The sequence below is a fragment of the Oryctolagus cuniculus genome, chromosome 4, assembly GCF_964237555.1.
Source record: "Oryctolagus cuniculus chromosome 4, mOryCun1.1, whole genome shotgun sequence".
In the NCBI taxonomy this organism is placed as follows: Eukaryota; Metazoa; Chordata; class Mammalia; order Lagomorpha; family Leporidae; genus Oryctolagus; species Oryctolagus cuniculus.
In genome coordinates, this window is record NC_091435.1 from 77,117,963 (window position 1) to 77,138,250 (window position 20,288).

The 20,288-nt window shown below is 35.2% G+C and overlaps 1 protein-coding gene across 2 annotated transcripts in view; it reads right to left on the reverse strand.

Annotated features, from left to right (window-relative positions):
- The window catches only part of RABL3 (RAB, member of RAS oncogene family like 3), a 54,531-nt gene that overhangs the window by 15,865 nt on the left and 18,378 nt on the right, over nucleotides 1-20,288 (reverse strand). For both annotated transcript variants that reach the window (XM_002716648.5, XM_051859284.2), the window contains exons 3-4: nucleotides 12,408-12,537; nucleotides 6,543-6,657 (exon numbers count right to left, since the gene is read on the reverse strand). In XM_002716648.5, the coding sequence (XP_002716694.5) occupies nucleotides 6,543-6,657; nucleotides 12,408-12,537 (245 nt within the window). The remainder of the gene's footprint in view (nucleotides 1-6,542; nucleotides 6,658-12,407; nucleotides 12,538-20,288) is intronic.

Genomic DNA, 20,288 nt, shown 5'->3' on the forward strand with positions numbered 1-20,288 from the left:
AACCTAGACTCTGTGATTTGAGATGCAGATGTTCCAAGGGGCATTTTAACTGCTGTGTCACAAGTCTGCCCCACCCTATTACTTGTGGAACTGTTACTATTACTGTCTTTATAATAGACTACTTGAACAACTGTGTACCCACCAAAAAATGATAATTGACTTGACTTCCCTCAAAGCCCTGTCAACTAACACTAACAGCTCAGAAATTTTTCAGTGTAAAAGCAGAAAATAGATTTAAACCACTCAGAGAAAAACCAGGAGTACAGATGACACTCAAACCTTTTGCCAGAGGGGAAAACAGCAAGCTTCTGGGTACCTTTTGGCGGTATACCTAAGCTCTATATCTCCCATACACACTTGTGACTATGAATAATAAAGAACATATCATTTCAGGAAAATAAGAACTAGGGAAGCTGAAAACTAGAACACATCGAATATAGATGATACTACCACCTGGGGACAGATGGATTAAACAATTGGAAATTGAAACTGCTGAAATGCAAAATGAATGGTAAAAGGAAATAATTTAGTAGAAACAATTACTTGCAATGACACAAGAGCCAAGGAAGGCAGAGGATAGGCAGTAAGAATTATTTGGGGTTAGTGGCCTTGGATCACTAACCACTAGAATCCTCTTTTCTATACCCAAAGGATAGACTGGTGATGTAAATAATAGTTTTCATTACTGCAAGGAACATAAAACCCATTGTTGTTAAATTAATTTAAATTTTCTTCAGATTTAGAATAATTTGAATTTCTGAAATGTTATAAGCTGAATTTATCACACATATTAAATACAATTTTGCCCAATTTATGACACTAAATCAATACTGCAAAATCCAGTCAATACAACCCAGTCAAGCATGTCTATTTTTCTTTCTTTGACACTACTTTTCTTTCTTTTTGAGTAAGCTGAATTGAGGTAGGGGGCAAAAGTTACTAAATCTTTATACCTTGCACTATAATCTTTATATCTTACAGAGACTCAGCTACTGTTCAGGACTGAAACACAACTGTTTTGAACTATGTAATCTATATCATTGAAGTATTAACACTTCATTTAATTCATCAAACCCAATAATAGCAGGAGTTCAAGGCCTTTGATTTTTCTTACCAATATCAACATTGATTTAGGAGACATGATCCAAAACTGAAATTTGATTGATCTGAGAATAAGGTTTTAAGAGTATCTTCCTTTAGGACAGTTACTTTCTCCTACACTCACTAATTCTGTCTCACATGAAAAACACTGCATATATACCTCTAAACATCATCTTTGATACAACACATGTCTGTCACAGAGTTGTACAATTACACATTAACATATATAATGCATACATCTTTTTAGCTTATGGTTTCCTTTCTTTCATAACATCTTACATCCAACTTGAAATGTGATCTTGAAATTTTTTAACCATTAAGTGAAAAGCTGATGAGACAGCTTTATCGTGGATGGATAAAGTTGATAAGTCTTTAATATCACAAAGACATAGACAACTAAGTATCCTATTTTATGTACAGCCCTATTTTTGGAAAAACAAAAACCCCTGCAACTTTCAAGCCCATTATATTTAACTTCTGCTTTAGAGAAGATGTAGGAATCAGGAACCAAGTTTAAGAGACACTATAGAGATATATTGAGGAAAATCTAGAATACAAGAAACTGTACAAGGCAAGCCATCTTTTCCCACAAATAAACTATGACAAAAAAAAAAAAAAAAAAAAGGAAGTGGAACCTGCAACTTAAATACTGTTTTAGAAAAATCAATTGTAATATTTATGAATCAACTGAGGAAATTAAAATAATATTTACTTATTAAAGGATTATTGTTCCATTTTAGGTGTGATAATTATATATTGGCTATGTTTTAAACATCCTTATCTTTTAAGGTTACATATTAAAGTATGCATGATATATGAAGTAATTTTCTAACATTTGCCTCAAAATAATCTAGTTCAAGGTAGAGGAAGATGCAGAGTGGGATGGGTACAGAAGAAGCAAGAATAGCCATATGTTGACAGTTGTTGAAATCAAGTGACAAGTATATGTGGATTCATTTTCTATTCTTTATATTTGTATATGTTTGAAATTTTGTGCAATGAAAATTTAAAAATTATATTAGGTGAAAAACACATACAACTTAGTTAGATCTTTTTATATGGTTCAAAACTTAACCTGACATAAGCAGTCTTGTTTCTACCCTTATCCCTACACCCATTTTCGTTGGCCTCCTATAGGTAACTTTTTAAAGTTTATTTATTCTTCCACTGATCTTTATATAAGTATATGTTCTTATTTCTCTCCTTTTTTACACAATAGGAGGTATATGATACATAATCTTTGCACCTTGACTTTTTAAACCTAACAATAGATCTTTTTTAATACATGGAGGTCTACTTGATTATTTTGCAAATGTTGACTAGAACTTTAGTATATGGACATACTGCTATTTATTTAATGAATCTTCTATTGGTGGACATTAGGATTGTTTCAAATCTTGCTGTTACAAATGATGTCGATGAAGCACTGATGCATTAATGTTGCTTAATACATTTGTAGATTCATTTATAGATCAAAATTAAGCTGCTTGGTCAAAATGTGATTGTAACTTTAATTGCTATTGCCACCTTAAATTCCTCGACACCAATGCATATATCTTTCTGATATGAATACATTGTCTCAACCCTAAATTTACAAATAAAGTCCTTGAGCAGTAATAATTTCATTAGAAAACAGTTATACAAAAGCTAGACTGATGAAGATATCAATGACAAAAGGAATTGAGATACGAAATAGGAAATATCTATTTGATTTTGAAATAAAGCTTTTAATTTAGTTATGTTTATTCTTTTGGAGGTCATCAGGAATACAGATGTACACAGTCAAACTTACACTACATTTAGGTTTCACAAAACAATCAGACCTCCACATAGAAAATAAAAATCCTCAAAAGACTTTCTTCAGTTAAAAAATGGGAGATGGGGTTCTGTACTCAATGAGATGGAAGTAGGAAACTCTACACTGTCTTTCCCAGTGAATGCAACCATAAAACCTGGACAGAAAGTATGAAGCAGGCTAAACAGTAGCAGGCCCACTAAGGAAGAAGACCAGAATTTAAGTATCATTGAACCAACAGTGAGTTTATGATTTTGTTTTCCTTCCATATCACCTTTCAGAATGCAATGTAGCTTCAAACCCAAAAGTGGTCATTGTGTAGGCAGAGAACTGTAGAAGAAGTTTGATAGTTCTGATTTAAGGAGCAAGGCAAGGGGATTCTGACTGATTGGAGACAGTATGAAAATTCAGTATATTAATCCTTTTCTCAAAAGCCAATCTTCGGGCAATTTCATGATGGTAGAAGATGCTGTAATAAAAAAGGAATGCTAAGGAATTACAGAGAAAGGGAAATCTTTCTGATTGGCGGAGTTGTAATTCCAAGAGGGTGGGGCCAACTCTAATTGCTTTTATGAGTATTCTTTTCATTGTATTCTTTTCATTTTCACCCTGGACATGGGCACAGTTGCACAAGCACATGATGCGGAAGGTAACTAAACCCCCAGCTTTTTGTTTTATTGATCCAGAGGACGAACAATGAGGGCTCAGCAAACTGCAAAGTTTTGAGGAGATTGTAAAGAGGGTGGAGTTTGAGAAGGCATCTCCATAAAGCAGTTCATGAACCCCCGGAGTCATTCTCAAAATTGTGCATGCATGCATCTGATCCTAATTAGTATACCAAAGATGTTGAGAACTTAGTCAACAGAGACCAACACTCAGTCCCATATCAATCATTTGGTGGCATACAAATATAAAAAAAAACTGAAATCACACAAAATATGTTCTTGGGTCATAATGACACTAAACTAGAAATCAACAGAAGGTAAAAGGAAAATCTCTGAATACTTGAAAACTAAGCAACATATTTCTAAATAGTCTATGAGGAAATATCAAGGAATATTAGAAAGTATTTTGAGCTAAATTAATTTGAAAATAAAACAAAAACTTGTGGGATGCAGCTTAAGCAGTTTTAGAAGGGGAATTTGATAGCACTAAATGCTTACATTAGCAAAGAGGAAAGGTCTCCAGCTATTAATCTAAGATTGTATCTTACAAAACCATAAAGAGAACAAAGTAAACGCAATGTAAAAAGGAAGGAAACAAGAGCAGAAATCTATTAAATTGTATACAGAAAAACAACAGAGAAAAATTTAAGAAACTAAAGCTTTTTTGGAAAAGACCCATTAAATTAGTAAACCTCCAGCAAGTCTGATCAAAAAGCAGAGAGGACAAAAATTACCAAAAATCAGGAATGAAAAATGGTATTATCACTACAGACTATGTAGATATTAAAGGTTAAAACACAAATACTATAAACAACTCTAGTCACATAAATTCAATAACTTAAATGAAATTCCTCAAAAAATAGACTACCAAAGCTGACTCAAAATGAAACAGACAACTTGAATACTCTTACAGTTACTACTAATATGAAACTGAATTTGTAATAAATACCTTTAAAATAAGAAATCTTAAGTCTCCAAGGGCCTCACTGGTAAATTCTACCAAGCATTCAAGGAAGAAGTAACAACAAATATACAATCTCTTCAAGAAAATAGATGAGGAAGTGATATTTCCCATTTATTCTATGAGACCAATATCATCCTCACACCAAAACCAATCAATGACATTAGAAGGACAAAATCTGCAGTCCTGTAACCTTCATGAACATGCCAAAAATTCTCAAGAAAATATTAGCAAATCAAATCCCGAAAAATATAAATGAATAATAAAACATGGCCAAGAAATAGAAGGCTGGTTTTATATTTTAAAATCAATCAATCTAATCCACCGCACTAACAGTCTAAAGAAGAAATCCACATGTCCATATCAATTGATACAGAAAAAACTTCTCATAAAACTTCTTTTTTTTTATTTTTTTTTATTTTTTATTTTTTATTTTTTTTATTTTTTTGACAGGCAGAGTGGACAGTGAGAGAGAGAGACAGAGAGAAAGGTCTTCCTTTGCCGTTGGTTCACCCTCCAATGGCCGCCGCGGCAGGCGCGCTGCGGCCGGCGCACCGCGCCGATCCGGTGGCAGGAGCCAGGAGCCAGGTGCTTTTCCTGGTCTCCCATGGGGTGCAGGGCCCAAGCACCTGGGCCATCCTCCACTGCACTCCCTGGCCACAGCAGAGGGCTGGCCTGGAAGAGGGGCAACCGGGACAGAATCCGGCGCCCCGACCGGGACTAGAACCCGGTGTACCGGCGCCGCTAGGCGGAGGATTAGCCTAGTGAGCCGCGGCGCCGGCCTTCTCATAAAACTTAACATGCATGACAAAGCTAGCAGTACCTTAGGGATAGAAGGAGAATTTCTTCTTCAAATGATAAATGATATCAACAGAAGCCTACATCAGGAACAAGATGTTTAATTCCATCAATCCTATTTAGTACCACACTAGAAGTCATAGTTAGTACAATAAGTCAAGAAGTAAGACTACAGGCACACAGATTGAAAAGAAGGAAATAAACCTGTCTTAGTGGAACATCCTAAGGATTCTACTACAATATTCTGGTCACAGGATTCAAGATTGGTACTCAAAATCAACTTTATTACTTTATACTACTAGCAATGAACAATTTGAAGCTGGTATTTAAAAAATATCATTCATAATAGCTTTAAAATATGTACTTTGGTATAAACTTCTAAAAATATATAGGATTTGTATGCATAAAACTATGCTGATACTTATAAAAGAAATCTAAGAGGATCTAAATGAAATGGAGAGACATATTGTGTTCATGAATTAGAAGATACCACACAATAAGTGTCAATTTTCCCTGATTTGACCTACGAATTTGATGCAATTTCAATCAAAATCCAAGTAGAGTTTTTGTTGATTTAGACAAGTTGATCCTCAAATTTTTATGGAACAATTAAGCAATGTTGTAGAAGAACAAAGTGAAAGGAACTACACTGCCTAATTTTAATACTATCATGCAACTATAATGGCAGTGAAGTATTGGTGAAAGGATGGACACATAGCATGGAACAGAATTAGAATCCAGAAATAGACCCATACAAATATATTCAACTATTTTTTGGCAAAGGAGAGAAAGCAATTCAGTTGAGAAAGGATAAACTTTTCAACAAATACTGTTGGAACAATTGGACATTCACAGGCAAACGTTAATGTCAGCCAAAATCTTACATCTCATACAAAACTAACTTTAGGTCAAATATCTAATTATAAACCTAAAACTATAAATTTGTGGAAGACAAAATGTGTATGGATGCTGGATTAGGCAGAGAGTTCTTAGACATGATAATGACATCACAATCCATATGAGAAAAATAGAGAAATTAGAAGACCTCATCAAAATGAAAACTATTGCATTGTTACAGACATTGTTAAGAGAATGAAATGATAAGCTATATAATGGGAGAAAATATTTGCAAATCAAACACTTGCAAAGTATTATTTTGGAGAATAAATTCCTGTGATTGCTATAACATTTCAAACCAATTATAAAGTAATTCTGGTCTTACCCATTTGTCACTAAGACTCCAGTTGGTACCAAATCCCTGTTGAGAGCTTCCAGTGACCAACGATACAAGTTTTGGGATGACTTCTTATTTGTTAAGTCATGCACTAAAATAATACCTAAAATAATCAGAGAAAATAATATCAATACCATAAAAATTCCCCTTCATTTCACAACTGGCAGAGTGAAGTCAGTAAGTGCAAGCATTAGATTGCTTAATGTATCTAGCATTCTAATATCTCTAACAAAAATCAGACACAATTATTTTAAAATGTCCTTTACAAATACTTACAAATAATTAACTATAAAATTTGTTAGTTACATAACTCTTATTATTCCACAAGAGTTAACAGAATTCTAAATTTTCAGAATGTCTTTCCTTATTCTTCATTCAACATTTTCTGAGTTCTTACTTCATCTCTGGTTCTAACTGCAGATCACCTCATTAATCAAGAACATCAAAACTATTTGAAAGTGGGGCCAATGCTGTGGCATAGCAGGCAAAGCTGCCGCTTGCAGTGTTGGCCTCATATGGGTGCTGGTTCGAGTCTTGGCTCCTCCAAGTCAGACGAAAAACACACACACACACACACACACACACACACACACAACAAAAAAAGAAGAAATAAGAAAACTAAAAAATAGTGTCACAGATTTATGGGATACTATCAAACAAGCCAACATCCAGGTCTTAGGAGTTCCTGAAGGCATGGACCAAGAGAATGAATTAGAAGGTGTTTTTAATGAAATAATTACAGAAAACTTCCCTAATTTGGAGAAAGGGATGTCCAAGTACAGAAAGCACATGGAACTCCTAATAGATATGACCAGAAAAGAGCCTCACCATGACACATTGTAGTCAAACTCTCCATAGTAAAACATAAAGAAAAAATTCTAAAATTGGCACAAGAGAAATACCAGATCACTTTCAGAGGATCTCCAATTAGACTCACAGCTGACTTCTCACTGGAAACCCTTTAGGATAGGAGAGAATGGTGAGATATAGCCCAAGTCTTAAAATAAATATACTGTCAACCCAGAATACTGTACCCTGCAAAGCTCTCATTTATGAATGAAGGTGAAATAAAGACCCTATAACATAACAAACAGAAATTGAAAGAATTTGTTACCATTTGTCCAGTCTTACAAAAGATGCTTAAGCATGTGTTATACACAGAAATATAAAACAGGGTCATCACTATGAAAGGAAGTGAAGGCAGAAAATCTCCCAGTAAAAGTACACAGGAAATCCAAAGTAAACAATAGGAATACGTCTGGAAAAATGGTAGGGTCAAGTCATTACTTATCAATAGTCACCCTGAATATGAATGGACTCAACAATCCATTTAAAAGATACACACTGGCTGAATGGATTAAAAAACAAAAACCCATCTATTTGCTGCCTACAAGAAACACACCAACAAAGATGCATGCAGATGGAAAGTGAAAGGATGGAAAAAGATATTCCACGCTAACAGAAACCAAAAAAGAGCTGGTGTAGCCATTCTAATATCAGACAAAACAGACTTTAACACAAAAACTGTTAAAAGAGACAAAGAAGGGCACTATGTAATGATTAAGGGATCAATTCAACAGGAAGAAAAGAGTATTATAAGTATATCTGCACCTAATTAAAGGGCATCTGGATATTTAAAAAATGTTAATGGATCTGGCCAGCGCCGCGGCTCACTAGGCTAATCCTCCGCCTTGCGGCGCTGGCACACTGGGTTCTAGTCCCGGTTGGGGCGCCGGATTCTGTCCCGGTTGCCCCTCTTCCAGGCCAGCTCTCTGCTGTGGCCCAGGAGTGCAGTGGAGGATGGCCCAAGTACTTGGGCCCTGCACCCCATGGGAGACCAGGATAAGTACCTGGCTCCTGCCATCGGATCAGCACGGTGTGCTGGCCACAGCACACCGGCCGTGGCGGCCATTGGAGGGTGAACCAATGGCAAAAGGAAGACCTTTCTCTCTGTCTCTCTCTCTCTCACTGTCCACTCTGCTTGTCCAAAAAAAAAAAAAAAAAAAAAAAGTTAATGGATCTAAAGGGAGACACAGAATCCAATAGAATAGTAATGGGGGACTTCAATACTCCACTTCTAGTAATGGACAGATCAATCAGACAGAAAATCAGCAAGGAAACAACAGAGTTAATTGACACTATAGATCAAATGCATCTAACAGATACCTACATAACTTTTCATCCTACAGATTGAAAATACACATTCTTCTCACCAGTGCATGGAACTTTCTCTAGGATAGAACACATGCTAGGTCATGAAGCAAGTCTCAACAAATTCAAAAAAAATCGAAATCATATCATGCATCTTCTCATACCACAATGGAATGAAGCTGGACATCAACAACTCAAGAATCTCTAAAACACATGTAAACATATGGAGACTGAACAAAGTTCTCCTGAATGAATAGTGAGTCATATAAGAAATCAAAAGAGAAATTTAAAAAATTTCTGGAAACGAATGAGACAATACAACATATCATAACATGGTATACAGCAAAAGCAGTGTTAAGAGGGAAGTTTATAGCAATTGGTGCCTACAAGAAATTGGAAAGGCACCAAATAAATGATATCAATGCATCACAAGGACCTAGAAAGACAACAGCAAATCAAACTGAAAACTAGTAGGGGAAAACAAATAATTCAAATTAGAGAAGAAATCAACTAAATTGAAACAAAAAAATAGAAAAGATCAGTGAAACGAAAAGCTGGTTTTTTGAAAAAATAAACAAAATTGACACACCATTGGCCCTACTAAGCATAAAAAGGAGGGAAAAGACCCAAATCAATGAAATTAGAGATGAAAAAGAAAATGTAATAACAGACACCACAGAAATAAAAAAGAATCATCAGGAATTACTACATACGAAATGCAATGAATCTCAAAAATAAAATTAAATAGAATCAATTAAGATCCTAGATAGAAAGGCCAAGTAGACAATTACATTAAAATGAAGATGGAAGAGAAAAGCCTTAATGTCTACTAGAACTTACAATATCATCAGTCAAAAGACTAGGCTTTCAAATTTGTAACTCTTTCCAATACTACCCAGATTCTACTGTGGAAAGAAAACATGAAATTGATAATTTTTCTATCTTTAAGTTGTATAATATGTGAATTTGAAAAAGAAAGGCAGAAGAGGTAGGGTTAATTGGCTTCTTAATTTTTAAAGCCATCTGTGTAACTAAGGTGCTTATGCAACTAATAGTTGATTTGTTCCAAACAGCTCAGATAAACCTTTATCTCTCCTGGTGTTTCTCCTAAGTAGAGATTTGACGTGCTCCAGTATCCAACTGCATTGCCTCTACCTTCCTTAAAGAGGGGTTCTAACAGGCATCAAAGGGACAGATTTAGAAAAAAAAAAAAAGGAATAAAGAGCTACCATTAAGGAATATAGCTAATATGTATTCAGTACCTATATGTCAGCTATTTTGTTATCTAATTTAATTTTCAGAACAGTTCAATGGGGGTAAGAATGATTATCTTCATTACACACATGAGGAAATCAAGCCTGAGAAGCTGAGTAACTTGCCCTCAGTACACATAGTAAGTGGGGTAGCCAGAAATTACACTCAAGTAATCTGACAGTAAAAGACTAGAGGAAAACAGAATAAAATTTTATTTTAGGGCAAAGGAGTGGCAGGTATTCTCCCTTTCCTACTTCTGTGGTATAACTACTACAAAACTGTGACTGAGATTTTTGGTTAGGAGAGAGAAAGGATTAGAACAGTCTAAGTTAGTTATTAGATGAATAGGAAGGAGTTCATTTGAGCATCTTTTTCCTAATTCTTTCATTTGGGCTGAGGGTTCTTGCTTCATAGACTATGAGCTACAAGAGCAAGGTGAGGCTCAGATAAAAGAAGTCAGAGTGACAGCGGATGAGACTGTTGTTAATTTTAAGGGAGAGAAGTAGACACAATTTATAGGTTTCCTTCTATAATTACTAGCCTAGCTTACCACAGTGGGGAGGTCAGATACTGAGGGAAGAAAGCTATCACTGAGAGCAAGGATTGTACATATGAATGGGTGATTCTTATGCTGTATCTTAGGTAATTAAGGATGGTAGACAGAGTGAAGAACCTTGAATACTTCTACTAGGAGAATGTACCAGAACTAGGGTGAAAGAACACAGAAACAAGTTTTTTAATAAACAACACTTTTTTAAGTTTAAAAAACTGGAATATATTTCAGTTTTATTTGCAAAACCCATATAGGATATATATGTGATTCTTTCAATAATATTAAGGGAGAAGACAAACTACCCATGAATAGTAGTTATAGAAGAAATAATCAAATAAGTATGGATTATGATGGATTTCTTCATTTGCACTCTGTAAGTTTGCAACTCATAATTCCATAGTTTCTTGGAGCCGAATGGTCTTTATCTGCATTATTTATTTATACTTTTTATTCTACCTCTTTCTTAAAAATATCTGAACAGAAAAGGTATTACGCTTTCAAACTTCTCTATGCCAGATCAGATAGATATGTATTTACAAATCATTTGACTCATACATGTTTATCACTTGACTCTAAATCTAACAAGGTTTTGTTTCCTTCTCTCCTTTTCTCTAAGAAGTTACCATACACTAATTTAGTTTTATCTTACTGTTTTTCTCATTTTTATACAAGTTCATTTTATTAAAATAGGCTATTATCATGTATTTTCTTGCATGATGCTGGCATATATCAATGTCATCATTTTATAACTGTGGTTTGTTTCATTTATGAATGTTTTGTTTCTTAGATGGTGATACTTTCAGATAGAATTCTGAGCAAAATGGGGCATGAGCCTGAATTGACACCATTCATATATCCAATGGCAAGAACCTTTTCTACTTCTTTTGGTGGTACCCACAGTACCTTATTAAATGTGCAGATATTGAAAGAGGAATATAATGAACAAAGGTACTGAATAAATGCAATACTTACCTAATTACTGAATGAGATCTAAGCATAGCACACATAAGATCCTACTAATGGCATTTACCAGGAGGGAAAGGTTGAGATGCCAAGTCATTTGGTATATTAATCAAAGACAAGTTGAAATTATATTTCACAATTTAAAAAAGGTTTAAAAATATAAGAATGACAGACATGATAAACAAAGAAACTATAGGAAATCACAACTGAATGATTTTGGCACAGAGTAGGTACTTCATGGATGGCAATTATGACCTATATTTCCTTCAAGTATTCGAATATCTAAAACTGGATGAAATTTCTGAACCTTTAAAAATGTCTTTAGGCATTTCTTTATAATTATACAGAGCTCTAAGTGGCATAGAAAGAAATTTTTCTATCTCTGTAATATTTGGCATAAGACTATGGGATTCTTTTTCTTCTTATTATTTATTTATCTTCCCCCCCAAAAGAAACCTTTTATTTAAGGAATAAAAACTTCATGCATTTCATAATTACAACTTTAGGAATATAATGATTCTTCCCACCATACCCTCCCTCCCACCCACTCTCCTACCCCTTCTCCTCCTCCCTCTCCCATTCCCAGACTTGACTATGGATTCTTAATGGTCCAATTATACTTATTCAAATGAATGGAGAAACTCAACACTCAAGAGAGAGTATTCTGAAAGTTCCAGATACTTTTATTTTTCAGTATTTAGTTTATGACAATAATATAAACAGAAAGACTTAGACCAAGCAGATGTTTACTATTCTGAATTACATGGTTAGCATCTAGAAACACAAATTAGGATGTGACATGTAGATTGAAATCTGGAGTTGTAAGTATATTAGAACTTTTCTAAATTAAGATGAGCCCTGCATGTTACAGCATTTTATGTCAGAGATTTATACTCTTAGACCATTACAATATAGTAAAAATAAAAATTTACCATTTACAGAGTTGTAGAATACTGCTCGTGTGCTTTTCACACTGCTGGCACTGCCCACAGAGCCTCCAACATCCCACAATTCTATATAGTAGGCCTTTTCTTCAGGGGTTCCTTCTTTGTAGTCATGAACCTAAAAAATCAATCAATTCAATAATTATTATAGCCACTAAGCAAACTGGTAAGCATTGTTATTTCATTGGATATATTCTGTATCAGCATTGCTCTCTGACTCTGATCACTACCTCCTATCTATCTTTCAAGTTTACTCTTATTTAGTATTCCAACTTTAATAATCACTGATCACAGAGGACTCTATAGTTAATTGATCCTAACATCTTTCATAGAGCTCTCTCTTGCACTCCCAAAGCCTCATTTCTTTTCTAAGTAGGCATAATGATATATCATTACAGTCACTCTTTTGTCCCTTTCTCAAACTGTATTCACTTGACAAAATTCCAACCTGAGTTATATACCTCTTCCCATGTTTACAATCCAGGTAGCTGATGGTGGAACTCAGGAAAATCACATGCAACCTGACTGGATTCATTTCAAATTTCAGTGTACTACTGGAACAATCCTTCAATCAGTTCCATAGCTCGTTTACCCATTTCCTTTCCCAAATAACTATTTCATACTCCTCCTCTTGTTTAAATTTCCACTATCTCTTGCTCATCCTTACTTACAGCTTCCTAGAACAAAAGAAGTACAAAACGATTTCTATTAACCTGTCCTTTCCATATCTAGACAGCTCCCTGCATCTATGCCAAATAATCTGCTTTCCCTCCTGTTAAAATCTTAGGCTGCCTTTGCCCCCAGGGCTAAAACCTCTTCTGTGCATGAAATCCCATCTCCATTTTCTTACTCAAATATGATGTATCACTAGTTTCCCTCTTTCCCTCATATCATCAATTTTTCCTCTCCACTGAGTCACTGTCACCAGCATATAAACATGCCACAATTTTCCCCACCTTGAAAAAGAAAACGGCAACATGTCCTCCTGCAATCAAGCCACTTTTCTGTTCCTTTTCACAGAAAAGCCCTCCAAAGAGTTCTGTTCTCAGTTCTGATTATTTTATCTCACATTTGTTCTCTCTCTCTCTTTTAAAGATTTATTTATTTATTTGAAAAGCAGAGTTCCAGAGAGAGGGAGAGACCTAAGTAGAAGGAGAGAGAGAGAGAGAGAGAGAGAGAGAGAGAGACAGAGAGAATCTTCTATCTGCTGATGCATACCCCAAATAGTCACAACTGCCAGGGCTGAGCCAGGCTGAATCCAGGAGCCAGAAGCTTCATTCAAGTCTACCACATGAGTGGCAGGGGCCCAAGCATTTGAGCCATCTTCTATGGCTTTTCCCAGGCCATTGGATTGGAGCTGGATTGGAAGTGGAGCAGCTGGGACACAAACTGGCACCCATATGGGATGTCGGCGTCATAGAAAGTAGCTTTACCTACCATGCCACAATACTGGCCCTTCACATTATCTTTTGACAAGTTTTTTTTGTCAAACATTTCCCCATTCATCCTAATGAACCATCCCTTGTCAAGGTGAATGCTTGCACCCACATTGCTGACTTCAGTGATCAATTACCAGTTTTCATTTACCCCAACATATGATATAGCTAATCACTGCTTGTGCTTTGCAATTCTTTCTTCACTTAGCTTCTAGGATACCACTCTCTTGGTTGTCTTCACACCTCACTGGCTAGTCCTTTTCAGTCTCCATTTGAGTTCTCCTTATCCATCTGACCACTAATTATAAGTGCCCCCAAGGTTTAGTTCATCAGTTTCTATTCTATCAATAATGGCTCTTTTGGCATTTTTATCTATTCTTCTGTTAAATGTAATCATTTTGTTGATCAATTCCAAATTTATATCCATCTTAGGAGCTTTAGACTACCATACCTACCATACAGTAATTTGGATATTTACATTGAAATTTATTGCAAATTTAACATAACCAAAAATAACTTCCTGATCTTACTCTCAAACAGTAGAGACAAAGACTGTAAATGATAATTGAATCTCAAAATATCAATTTCACTCCAATACACTACATTTTAGATACTCTATTAGTTACCACAGATCAGTGAAAACATATGGTATCTGTCTTTTGGGACTGGCTTATTTCACTAAGTATAATGATTTCCAGTTGCATCCAATTTGTGCAAAGGAAAGGATTTCTTTCTTTCCTTTTTTTTTTCCCTGCTAAGTAGTATTCTGTAGTGTATTCCACACTGAATCCGTAAATTGCTTTTGGCAGTATGGACATTTTTATGATATTAATTCTCCCAATCTATGAACATGAAAGATTTCCCCGTTTTTTGTGTCTTCTATTTCTTTCTTTAATGCTTTGTAATTTTTATCTTAATGATCTCTGACATCTTGGTTAAATTTATTCCAAGGTATTTAATTTTTTTTACAGTTATTGTAAATAGGATTGATCTTAGAAATTCTTTCTCAGCCATGGCATTGTCTGTGTACACAAAGGTTACTGATTTTTGTGTGTTAATTTTATATCCTGCCACTTTACCAAACTCTTTTATGAGTTCCAATAGTCTTTTAGTGGTTTTTTGGTTCACCCATTTATAGAATCATGTTATTTGCAAATAAAGACAAATGAAAAAAATCTTCAGAATCACTAGCCATCAGGGAAATGCAAATCAAAAGCATGATGAGGTTTTACTTTACCACCGCCCCCCCCATTAGAAAAGCTCTCATACAAAAATCAACAAACAATAAATGCTGACGATGAAGTGGTGAAAAGGAACCCTAGTCCACTGCTGGTGGGAATGTAAACTGGGATAGACACTGTGGAAGACAGTACAGAGATACCTCAGAAATTTGAATATAGAGCTACCATATGATACAGCCATCCCACTCCTGGGAATTTACCCAAACCCAAAGATGTAAGTATACAAAAGAATGATCTGTACCACCCTGTTCACTGAAGCTCAATTCACCATAGCTAACATATGGAATCAACACAGATGTTCATCAGCTGAAGACTGGATAAAAAATTATGATATATATATATACACATACATATATACACACTCTCTCTCACATACGCACACACACCACGACATACTACTAAGCAGGGGAAAAAAAGAAATCCTGTCTTTTGCAACAAAATGGGTAGAACTGGAAACCATTATACTTAGTGAAATAAGCCAGTCCCCAAAAGACAAATACCTTATGTTTTCTCTGCTTTATGGTAACAAATAGAGTACCAAAAAGGTTGCTGGGTATATAACCCCAACTTGTCAAACATGGAGTTGAATGCTCACTGGTTGTCTAATCAATATGGCTAAAAGGGGAATGTCTTACTCCAAATGGATTCAGGACCCCACAACTGCTGACTCTGAGAGTCATTTACAAGAAGTTCATGGATTAGAAGAATTAATATAATCAAAATGTCCATACTACTGAAAGCAATTTATAGATTCAATGTGATCTCAATTAAAATACCAATGATCTCCTCAGATGTAAATAAAAGCAATTCTAAAATTCATATGAAAGCAGAAGAGACCCCAAATAGCTAAAGCAATATTATATAAACACAAAAATAAATTCAGAGGCATCACAATACCAGATTTCAAGACAAAGTAGGGCAGTTATAATCAAAGCAGACTGGTACTGGGAAAAAAAATAGATAGATAGAACAGAATAGAAACTCCAGAAATCAATCCACACATCTACAACCAATTTATCTTTGAAAAAGGAGCTAAAATCAATGCTTGGAAAAAGTACAGTCTTTTGAACAAGTGATGCTGGGAAAACTGGATCTCCATGTGCAGAAATATAAAACAAGACCCCTACCTTACACCTTACAAAAAATCCACTTACAATGGATCAAGGATCTAAGTCTAAGACCCAATACCATCAAGTTACTAGAGAACATAGGGAAACTGCAAGACATTGGCACAGGCAAACACTTCTTGGAAAAGACCCCAGAAGCATTGGCAATGAAAGTCAAAATTAACAAATGGGATTACATCAAGCTGAGAAGCTTCTGCAGTGCAAAAGAAATACTCAGCAATGTGAAGAGGCAACCAACAAAATGGTAGAAAATATTTGCAAACTAGGCAATTGATAAAGGATTAATATCAAGAATCTCTATAAAGAACCCAAGAAACTAAACAACAACAAAACAAACAATCCAGTTAAGAAATGGGTAAAGGACTTGAACAGATATTTTTCAAAAGAAGAAATTCAAATGGCCGACAGACAGATGAAAAAAATGCTCAGGATCACCTCTACTATTAGCAACCAAGTCAAAGCCTCTATCTTTCTCATTGCTTGAATTAATGTAATGGCTTCAAAACTGGTCTTTCTATTAGAGACATTCCCTAACTCCTCTTCTTGTTTACCAAATGGTAGTCAAAGTGATCCTTTTAAAATTTTAAGTTAGAGGAACCAGTGTGCTGTGTGAGAGGGTAAAGCTAGCTGCTGCCTGTGGCACTGGCATTCTATATGGGCACCTGTTTGAGTCTGGCTGTTCTTTTCTGATTCAGCTCCCTGAGAACACATCTGGGAAAGCAGTAGAAGATGGTCTAAGTACTTGGGCCTATGCACCCATGTGGAAGATCTAGTTGAAGCACTGGCTCCTGGGTTTAGATCGGCCCAGTTCCTGTCATTATGGACATTTGGGGAGTAAAGCAGAAGGTGGAAGATTCTCTCTCACTCACTCACTCACTCAGATCATATTACTCTTTTGCTCAAAACCCTCTAATGACTTTTGTCACTCAGAATAGGGTTTCTCTCTTTCTCATGGTCTGGACTCTACAGGCATTTATTGCCTGTACTGTATAACTATTAAGAAACAAATTCTGATCTATCAGAGCAGATGAAAATATGGTGAACATTAAAATATTCCAAAAATTCATTTTTTAAGAAACATTCATTTCAGACTTACTGAATTAGTCCTTTGAGGCTAAGTCCTAGGCAAGCAATTTTTAAATAACTCCCAAAATGATTCTGCTATAATCCCTTAGTTAAGAACTGCTGATTTTATAGAACCTAGCTATTCTGGTATCAAGAGGTCTAGATTATCTTTGATTGTCACTGGTCACCCCTGATATCTTTGAGCCTCAGTTTCTTTGCCTATAAAATGAAGGTGTTTTATTATGTGACTTCTAAAGTATCTACTGGCTTTGAATAATAATAATAATGATGCTAAAAAAAAAGATAAGCCAGTAGCTAATAAATGTCATGAAATGAATTAAAACTTGTGCACTATATTCAACAGAGTACTTTTACTTATTCACACAATTTTTTTCTTCAAATCCTTTTATCTAAGGAAAAGTCTAAGTAAATATGGTACTAGACAGCTACACTGACATTAAGATGATAATCATCTGACTGATAATAAAGACAACAAGACAGAAAAATGAGAACAACAAAGTCTTATCAGCCAGGGACCATTGTGGAATATAGAAATTAATCCTATACACTGAAATACAAAGTATCACAATTTTGCTGCATGGCATAAATAACTGATAATATGTGCTCATACCAAGTCATCAATAAAAGGGTTAAATGTCATGAGTTCTGTTAAAGAGAACAGGAAAAAGTGTAATATATTTTAACAAGATTTCTAAGTGAAACAATTGAAACAAACAATACAAAGTATTAAAAGAATCAGCTATCTGTCATGAAAAAGCTCAGCCACTTCAGTCAAGCTGTCCTAATGCTGCCTTCCTCCCCACCTTGTCCAACCAGAAAGGGTAGGTACTCCTTCCATAAAACCCTGTACACCTCTGTCATTTCACTAACCACAGCCTTATTTACCTGCCAATATGTTTTCTAATAGACTCTGAGCTTAAGAGCAGGGACCATGCATTACACTTTGTAGCTCAGGAAAACAGAATAATACTTAGCACATGTTAGATGCTTGAACATGTTTGTTAAATAAATAAATTTAGATAGATATCTCATCCTCCAAGGTTTTATTATATCCAATTTATTATTTTATTGAATGCCAGTGTATCACAAGTACAGTTCTGAGAAAGAGTTAAATCAGAACCAATAGGAAGTTTGTTTTAAAAAACTTCACAATCCCTAGACCACTCCTGAAGCTGCTGACACAGGCTCAAAAGTCTAACAAAATAAAAGCAACCCCCTATGTGATTTTGGTGTACAATTCAGTTTGGTAATCATTGCAGCATACCACTTTTCTCTAAAATTATTTCAAATATCTAGCATTGCCTCCTATAAAAGATTATAACTCCTCTGAGAATAGTCATTATGTAATACAGTTCCTAGGTAGTATATTCTCTGGCCTTACAATGTACCAGTCTTGGCCAGCACCCTCTGGATATGCACCCTCCCAAGCAAACTGACTGTCTTTTCCATACTCTCTTCTACAGTAAATCCACTTCCTGATCTCATCATTTTCATGTTTCCTTCTAAATGGAATTAGAAGAGAAGCTGCTCTCCTTCTTTTCAATTTGCTCAGCTGATACCAGCTAAGTTTAACTTAGTTCACATGGAATGAGTCCTCAGAACTTTATTTTTTTCTAAAGATTTATTTGTTTGAAAGGTAGAGTGAGAGAGAGAGAGAGAGAGAGAGAATCTTCCATCTACTGGTCCACTCCCCAAATGGCCACAACAGCTGCAGCTGGGGGGATCTGAAGCCAGGAGCTTCTTAGCAGGGAGCTGGATCAGAAGTGGAGCAGCTGGGATTCAAATTGATGCACATATGGGATGCCAGCCCCCTAGGCAGTGGCTTTACTGCTACTCACAGTGCTAGCCCCATGAGTCCTCAGAACTTAAAACCAGTAGCTTAAAGCTTGTGGCTATGACATGGTATCTTTTACATGGGTGATTAATATCCAAGGAAAAGTGTGACATTATAACAAGTATTGTTCTTGACACAGTAAGTGGTACCTTGGTGCTATATCAAGAGTCCAATTTGATAGAGGTAATGCCAAACTACTGGAAATGTGTTTTAATTTTAAATTAGATCATCAAGGATCTGATGCTTTAGAAGTCATTATATCCCTTACAACTATACAACAAAGCATTTTCTCAATAGGAAGCAAAAATACATGCTGATCATCAAATGAGAAAAAGAACTTCACTCAATACTGCTGTCACTTTGGACCTCCTCATTTACTTACCACTTGATTTTTTATTGAAAACCAAATGAAACTATGCACAAAAGGTTTTGCCCCATTGAAGAGTTCATTCATTGTCAGTAAATTTTAAAAAGCACAAAACAAATTTAGTAAAGAAAATGAGAAACATTAAGAAAGAATATTGTGTGTTGGATGTTGCAGATGTTAGTAAGTTTGGTTAAGTATCTGTGCCTGTAGAATTATTATTAAAAAGAGGAAGGAATGTTGGAAGTCTTAGGCAGGAAATGGGAGAAAAAAGAAGAGGGAGAAGAAATAAAAGAGCAATTAGAAGAATATATCAAAGAGTTAATTTGTCTCATTCACTGCTATACTTTCAGTTCCTTGCACAGTGTCTGGTACCTAGTAGGTATGCAACACATGTACTAAATGAGTGAATGAACAGCATAACGTTTACTGCTAATTGCCTCTTTCAGTAATTTCTTTTGTCTTCAGTCATTTCCTTTCCCTAAAAGAAAAACCAAAAACTTCACCTTCTCTTCTATTCTGAACTCATTCTTTGATTTAATCTCTAAACTTGTGAAAAAATGATTTAAACTTCTATCTCTATTTGTTCTCTGCCTGTCCTGTCATTTAGTTTCTTACACTAAGATCCCACTGCTCTTTGAAAAGTCAACACTGACATCAACATTACCAAATCCAATGTTTGTTTCTTCTATTTTTCTCAGTCTTTATATCTCTATAGTCTTTTTTTTTTAAAAAAAAGATTTATTTATTTATTTGAAAGTCAGAGTTACACAGAGAGAGA